The 8843-nt window shown below is 36.0% G+C and overlaps 1 protein-coding gene across 1 annotated transcript; it reads right to left on the bottom strand.

The window, feature by feature from the left end:
- Positions 1 to 1883: 1883 nt before the first annotated feature.
- On the bottom strand, positions 1884 to 8658 carry LOC133910616 (alpha-copaene synthase-like). Its single transcript, XM_062352951.1, is given in 8 exon segments — positions 1884 to 2174; positions 2469 to 2717; positions 3574 to 3712; positions 3962 to 4180; positions 4372 to 4747; positions 5987 to 6245; positions 7156 to 7341; positions 8461 to 8658. Coding segments are annotated over 8 exon segments (1914 nt in total). The 3' UTR covers positions 1884 to 1886.
- Positions 8659 to 8843: the final 185 nt, after the last annotated feature.

Here is an 8843-nt window from a genome sequence, read left to right on the forward strand (position 1 = left end):
CTAGTACTAAAGTATCAGCATTCTGCAGAACTGCCACACTACACACATATCAAACATTTAGATATGTTTTTCTTACGTTTTTTGTTAATGTAAAGAAGTATCACTATCTCCTATATGTTATGATATTTCTATTTCGATTAACAATCAGTGAAATGAACTCTCAATGTAATATGTTTCTTTTATGAATGAATGTTGCACTTTATTCTTTGTTTTGATATGATATCAATAGTACTAATGCATGCATATCTTGTATACTTTTTTATATTTAAAGGATGCCTCTGTTTGGATGAGAAAAAAAGATATGATGGATCTAAAAGGGGTCAGACGGGTGAAAACATAATTTCAAAAGAAACATTTATTAATTCCTCTGCATCTCAAAAGGCATACTAGAATGCCTATATAATTGAATAAAGACATCCCCATAATGTTTCAATAGAAAGCAATATGTGACTTTTGAGAATGCCTCTACAGCCGTAGAGACATGCTTGAATGCCTCCACAAAGTGTCTCTATCTCTATAGAAATGTTTTTTTTTGATAAAGTAAGCTTTATTGACTCTTAATGTCATATCGAGATGATATCTCTATAGAAATGTGATATAATGTTTCTATAAAGTGTATATATTGCTCGAGACACAACATAAATGCAGGTACAAAGTGCTAGTACACTTTTTGAGATAAGGTATGATGTCACTATAAAATGTCTATATACACATACAAACACATTAATTCTTTGCGTACTTTTGAAATGTCTTGATACTTTATTTCCACAAATCCATGCCTCTACCAAGTGACTTTATAGTTTTTAAAGACGATTTATTAAGTAACCTTATGGTCATAGCAACACTACATGTAGTGGCACCTCTATAAAACTTTGAAAAAATGTTTCAAAAAATATATCGGGACATCATATAATGCCTCTAGAAGACAAAAATAGTGTCTCTACATACCACTTGTGTTGTAGTGTGTGTTGTTCTTAGGCTAAGGCATTCATGCTATAAACTAGGGCTATTTAATTGTTGTTGATATAGATTGTACCTCTTAGTGCCGGTTATAGGTGTATACATATATCAGGTTAACACGAAGGGGACAAACGATAGCTGGTCTAGGAACCAAGTTGTTTTTAGTGAAGTGACAATCATGCGGCTTGACTTGCTTGATCATTGATACATGTGAATACAAGGTACACTTCTTAATGTTGTAGCCTAGTGGGTTTCTCCTTAAATTACTCGCAAGGATCATATTTGGCTGGCGGGTGAAGGTTATAAATGAGTGCATGACCAAGAATGGGCACACTTAATTTAGGCTTCACCCTCGTAGTAACTACTATAGGATAAAGTGCTTAATTCATCTCCCTATGAAAAGTCTAGATTAGCTGAAAGCCTACGAACCTTTGTTTGCATAGAGTCTTTCTTATCAATTGCAATGTGTTCTTAGTTTAATTTTTATCTTCGCGTTTATTATTTTCTACAATTATTTATTTTACAACAATAAAACCTTATTATTGTATTGCATTGCATTCATATGATACGACTCAAAGCGCAATTCACCACATAGCAAGCTCCATGTCAATTCGATATAAACCTAGGAATACTTTTGGGGAAGAATGCTACAACGGTCCGTACTCTTGAAGTCATCACATATATAGTGAAAATAGTAGTCACAACATAAAATAGATAATTCCTAATCGTTTTACAAATAGACAACAACTTGCACATACATGTAACAACAACACCAGCCATAACATAAATAGTGAACAATAACCACAAGAAACGTTGAACAACAGTGAAACAAGCCACTGCTAACTAAGTGCTCACACCTTGAACCAAATAACACATTTGGTTTTGATACTTTATTGTTGTGATGGTAAAGTTCTTATGATGGTGTCCTAGAGCAATGGTTGATCAAGCAGTATAGATATCCACTCTTTGAGTATTTTTGAATCTGTGTATCCATCTATGTTCTTGTACATTGTCTCCATCATTCGTGCAAGGTTAATTACACGAACAAGGAGTTGAGGTGGTATTGAAGTCAAAGTTAGGTACTCATGGTTCATACTGTTCCATGCATTCTCCACCAAATTCCATAGCACCCCACTTCCTTCTTCCTTTGTTGTCTTAAACTCTTTCATGTAGCAAGTTACAGCAGTAGCAACATTGTTTCTTTCTGTTTCAAACTGCAAGAAGCATTTGGTAAGAATCTTAATTTATAAAGAAGTAGAAAAAATGACAGGTACAAGCTAGGTGTACTTATATTGGTACTTTGTTCATTGTGCTCTTCAACTATTTAAATAATAATATTTCTCATATAACGATTCAAGTGAATTATACCTGAGTACATATGTGCAGATATTGCACACATTAAATATGTACTGCACTAGTTGTTTCATTATAGAGATTATTCTATATAAGCCTACAATTAAAGTAGCACAAATGTTTGATCCATAATAAATTTTAAAGTAGAAGATTACCTCATGGGAAACAATGTCATCCATGATCCGAGATATAATACATGAATCCTTCACAATTTGTGGAAAATTTGACATCCATTTTAGAATTTCTTCTGTAACATTCTCTTCAAAGACAATGAAAGCTGTGCAATTAATCGCCCAGTAAAAACATGTAATGAGTGTGACCTTCAAATGCTCCTCTAAAGGAGGAATGTACTTGCTATCTCTCCAACTAATTTCAGTCACATAACCTTTGCATACATGGTTGATCTATCACAAAAGAGACAAACAAAATGGTAAAAAAATGCTACAACAAAAGTCCTTTCTCATAGTTGGAATACAAGAAGTAAACACGTCCCTTGGCTAAAACTTGGTACTGAATGGATAGTCAACGTATTGTATATGACTAAATTAGTAATTTCCTATGGAAGTGATTTTTCTTAAACTAGGGAGAGTTCATGAAACTAGTAGTGATGCTTACACTACACAATTAAGTCTAGTACGAGCAAGTAGCGAAAATATTCTCAATTATTTTTTCAAATATATTATTGCAATTTTCTTACCATGTTAAATAACTTCAATTATTATTAATCATAGCAAGTAAGTTCAAAAAATTTAGTAGCTTAAAATATGATGCAAAAAAATGGCTCACATTAGTAGCAACAACAATTCTCCTATCACTGTTTAGATAATGAAGTAGCAAAAAACTATACTTTCATCTAAGTACAAAGTTTATGTTCATAATATTTAGTTTTGGTAAAACTACCTCAATCCATTCACAACATTTTTCTGGCACGCATGACTAGGAGGCACGTAATATAAATATTTTTAATGAAATTATATCCATATTAGACTTATTAGATAGAAATACTAGTGATTTATCTAGTGAGTGAAATTTGGTATATTTCTATAAATATCACTCAAATGTTATGCTTCCTAGGTAAAGGGCCGGGCCAGTATTTAGACTATGTTAGTTTCTCAAATTCCTTGTATGCATAAAACAAGCTACATGCAAATAGATAGAACCATATATACACTTATTAAACGCAAAAACTAACACATTCATGTTTTGAAATAAAAATTATGGAAAACACAAATTGATAAGAACAAAAGAGTGAACCCCTACAATATCTCGGATAATATTAACATTTCTCCTTGCTATGTCATTTGGAAGTGCATTCTCGATTTCAGTCATAGTACCAAACATAAAGCGGGCAAAGTCACAGTAGCATCCCCGGAGTTGCTCAACTTCCTTCATGTCCCACCTACAAGAGTGGTCGTTCAAGAATATATGACATAATCATATTTTACATACATATTACCTAAAAATATTGCAGTAAGATTTTTCAAAGAGTACAATTGAGGACACAACTCCACCACATGCACATAATATAAACATATTTTAAAATAGTAAGTTAGTTGATCCATAACTTTTTTAACATGGGAAGTTACAATTTTGTATTACTAGATAAGTCCCCAACATTTTGGGTATTCAAAGAAATAGAAATAGAAACCTTTGCATCACATGAGCGAATGGTTGCAGCTCTTCCCATATGCCATAGTTGTCAAAAGTGTCATCATATGGTGTAATTGTCGCTATAAACTTCGCAAGCAACTTTCTGGCCTTGGCATACTGTGGCTCATAGTATACTCCCAATGCCCAAAAATATGCTTCTGTTGGCCTATGTCTTGCATAGAACAATTTTCGCGGGGACTCCAAGCCATGGTACCACCTTTACGAAATACATCTTTTATTAAACTTCTCGGTGTAGTTACGCTAATCAGGTAGGTCTAGCTAACTACATATTGAAAAACTAATCCTGCAAAACTCTCAACAAATCTAACAAAACGTTTTTAACTACTAGCATGTACCAGTAGACAAGTTTGAATTGAGGACTATTTTACTTCATTGTGATGTACTTACTCGCATATTTCCTTGACTTCTTCACGGTGAATTCACTGGAGCAAATAAAAATCAAATTTTGCGAGTTCAAGTAGCAAATCATTGCACTCCTCCTTATCTTCTTCATATAGAGGTATATATAATCTAGCCTCCAATCTCTTCATCCTTCGGAAAGATGGAGTTTGAAGAGCATGTTGTACTTTATCTGCTAGTGGCTTTTCAAGATGGTCAACCATTGATTTTAGAAGAGTTGCAGTTTCCTTTTGAGCTTTTACAAGAAATTGTTCATTTGGAGTGCCTAGATGAGCTGCTTCATAGAGTGCAAGCAATGCTCGGACATCGCTGTACAAGCTGGCCTTTAAGTTTCCTTGGTTGTCCATGAAGCTTTGGAATTTATCTGAAATACATTAGTTTAATTTGTTATTAGACTATCAGTTCTACATATTCATCTCAAATAATTAATGTGCATCAAGCAAATCACCTGGCAAGTTATGAAACGAAATAGAAGATATGATGACGACTACAAATTAAGATATTAAATAACGTTCAACGTATTCTGGACAACTCGGTTACCAATAAACTACTATAGGTTACTCTTGAGCGTGTTTTCTGTTGGCAAGTTAGACTACAAGACACTGTGAAACTTAACTGAGTTATTCACTAATGGACAATAATATTACTATGGTCATTCGCTACAGCATACTTATCCTATTAAAGTAGTATAGTTTTGCGACATTTATGTGTGAGAGAGTGATCGCGAAGTCTTATTTGACTTAGGCTTGGATTTTATTTAAAATGTTAAATTTGCTAGCGCCTGCAACTCAATACCGCACTAGTGCAATTAAAAAAAAATAGTAGCTGACACATAAGACTTACAGAACTACAGAAAGACCTATCCATTTCATAACTGACTTTGCTACCAGTTTTTGAACCAGCATTAAACAATCGGCAATAATAGTTGCCGATCATCACTGTCGATTCCTGAATTGGCAGTGATAATTGAGTCTAGGATTTAACTTTTTGACTACACCAAAAAATTGAAAAAAAAAAGTTTAATTTTGCACATAGAGCACCCCCTCATACTATCTACATGAGAACTATGTGCACGTGCGGTTCATGAGGCTAGAACCCGCGACCTCTCATCTCACGTGAAGCTTCCTTACAATCCCACAATACGATATTTGTTTCTTTTTAATCTTTGTTGTCCAAAACTTTTAACGATTATTTAGGCACCTAAATGACTTCAAATGAAAAATATTGTCAGCTCTAATATTGTAGATCTCATCAAGAGCTATAATTTACATATAACATATATTTCCATATGAAAATGTGAATTTATGAAGATGAACTGCAAACTAACATTGGATTATTAGTGCTGATTCATGCCAAAAACCGATAATGATATATCAGTACTGATTCTTGATATGAACTGGAAGTAATAATGGTTTTTACTATCGGTTCTTTTTTAAAGGACAATCATTGTCAGTTCTCAGTATGAATCGATAAGGATATGTTGTCATTGTTGGTTTTTTAAGGAGCCGTCAGTGATAAATGGTCACGCATTGGTACTGTTTCTGTACAGTGTTTTTAAAGTGCACCATTCATAGCAAGCAAGGTCAGGCGAGAAGAGAGTTACCCCAAGACATGTAGTATCGCTCTTGCCTTAACAACCGGAATTGGAGGGAGATTTCATGGAAGCTTTCATTGTTAAACTCCACTGAGTTAAGCTTTTGTAGTGACGCGTGGATCTCATCTTGAAAGTGGTAAGAAATGCCGAGACGCTAAACTGCATCGACCAACTTCATTTCAGCCATGGGATCGTGCATGCCGATCAATACCTTCCTTGTTTCGCTGATTAGTACGTCGCGTCTCTCTGTCATCCATTCCAGTGACTTCTGTAGTGATAATTAAATTGGAACCCAAGTGACCAAAACTTGTATAGTCAAATATACCCAAGAAAAGAAAAAAAGGGCCATACCCCAACCATGCTCCCAAAAACTTGAATTTCACGGGGAAATGATTGAAACTTCTCGCATTCAAACTATATAATTTCAGGGAAAACAAAAGATAAGTTGGCATCCATGGCAAGCGAACCGTGCAAGTTGCAACTTTAATGTCTTGCCACTGTGCAAGTAGGTGCATCTTAGAATGCGTACTCCAATGCGAACGGGTTTGTAGACTGGTAGCAAACCTCTAAAGGTGAAGGGAGTTGGTCAGAGGTTCGAATCCTCAGATCCGCACATCCCATTAAAAAGTCTCCAATAAAGGGTCCAGAGAAAGAGATCTGATGTTAAAAAAAAAAGAATGTACATGCTCGAATAATCATATTCTTTTATCTCAAATATTTTTTTCTCAATTCAATTTGGCATGGATGGTAGGCAGGTAATAGGGGGACATGAATCATTGTTTCTTTCTTTCTTTTTCTTTAATTGAGATCCTATCTTTTGTTTCTTCATGATGCAGTGGCAGGAAGCTTGTCACTTTTCCTTTTAAGAGGTGCCACCGTCTCGTAGTGCATTGGATTTTTCTTATTTATAGATCTATTGTTACTTTAAATAACTTCAGAGCGTGACAGCGTGTAAATTATTTTCGAAAACAGAATTATATTGTAGGTAAATGCAAATTATTGAAGCTCAAGTGCATCTATTCTTGAGGGATTGTATGTACGGATACTGTTATATAATACACTTATAATGGGATTAATTACAAGTATATGATATTGATATAACATACATATCTTTAAAAAATAATACACGCGCGCGCACACAGGTATATATATATATATATATATATACACACACGTACCTCATAAGTATGGAGTAGGGTAGAGTTTTTAATGAAGTAGTCGCCCCAAACGCTAGGTCGGTAGTCGACCGCGTGACGTTTCTCATCCAGAACCTTGTAGCCCTGAGCGATCACTCTGCAGCCCCTGTTGCCACTGGCGGAGGGTAATGGAGACCAAACTGGGCCTTGGTCCCCCCTTCTAAGTTGCTAAACATGTATTGAACTAGTATATATGTGAGTAAATTAAAGAGGAAAAAAGGGTTTGAATCTGATTGCTCAACGCAATGGACAGTAATATCAGACTTTCAAGACAAAGCTAGCTCTTACAAAAACGCATTTAGCTTTTATGTTGTTTTTAGCCTATTAGTTAGCCGTTGCTATTCCATTTAGCTTCCATTTTTCTCTTCCAAAGCATAAGACTACCAAGATCTCATGCATGTTAATGCGTTGTTTTGCATTTTTTTTCTCCTGTCGCACGGCTGCTCATCTATCTTGTCTTTAACATTTAATTTTTGCTCCTTGATTTACAAAGTAGAAAAATAACTTATTTGTTTTATAATGCGAGATGAATAGCGATGGCCTTTTTGGCCCCCCCTTGTTATCAGTTCACGCTCCGCCACTGCCTGTTGCTGCTCTTTCCCTGTCTCGAAGCAGCCATCTCTCTCGCGTATACACACGAATTGCCTTAGCTGTGAGAGTTCTTGATGCCTGCTTCGCTCATAGCTAGTTGCATTGCGTTTTATAGACACACTACATGTGTTCCACGAGACCACGACAGGTTTATCTGTGCCTACTGTTAGGCTACACGCTAACAGCATCGAAGATATCACCACACAAGTTTTTGAAAAGAAAATTATATGGTAACTGGTGATGATGTGGTATCCGAGATGAGCAGTTGCATATCCAAAGCCACTAATAGAAGAGCTCTCTCCTTTTTTTTTCTTTCATGTCTAAAAATTAAAGGAGGCTTAAAAGACTCCCAGGTACATCCAAGGTTAGATCCACCCATGGAGATGAGCATATCAGATCGATGCACAAGTTTTATTCTTGAGAAATCATCACCACATGCCCACATATATGGTTAAGTAGCAGGCAGTTTTTTAAGTCCTATCGCAATATAATAGACACTTCTTAGAGAAAGTCTAATAATGGGTATATCACCCACCACGTCACTGTTCTTGATAATCTGGAGGACAGAAGTGAGAGAGAGCAGATCTTTTTTAGAAATAGGTGTCGAGCGCAACACATACTTAACTCCACACTATTATTTTTTTTATACCATTTAAAAAATACGAAGAGATTCATGAAACCTTGACATGATCTTGCCTCCACCCCTCCCACGTTCTGCCACCAGGCCACCGAGATTGTCATGGCGTCACAGCCGTCCTCGTGGCCCATCTGGTCAGGCCGCATGCATCCGCCGAGCCGCACTGCACCAGAACCAGGGCCGCAGGCTACCGCTGGCCACATGCCCGAGCTAGCTGGACCACAGCTGTGCGCCTGGCAATCTTGGCCATGTGCCATCACGTCCAAATGATTCCCTGCACAATGCATCAAAACAGAACTTCCATTTTTATTCCACGAGACCAAGTCAGCCTGGGCTTTTGCTGCATTTTTTAAAATAATATTATTTTATTAAAAATTGAAAAAAATTCTATACAAAGTGATTTCTGAAACATTCACATATTCTGCGCAACGCGCTCAGGCGT

Source organism: Phragmites australis, chromosome 3 (genome assembly GCF_958298935.1).
Source record: "Phragmites australis chromosome 3, lpPhrAust1.1, whole genome shotgun sequence".
Classification (NCBI taxonomy): Eukaryota; Viridiplantae; Streptophyta; class Magnoliopsida; order Poales; family Poaceae; genus Phragmites; species Phragmites australis.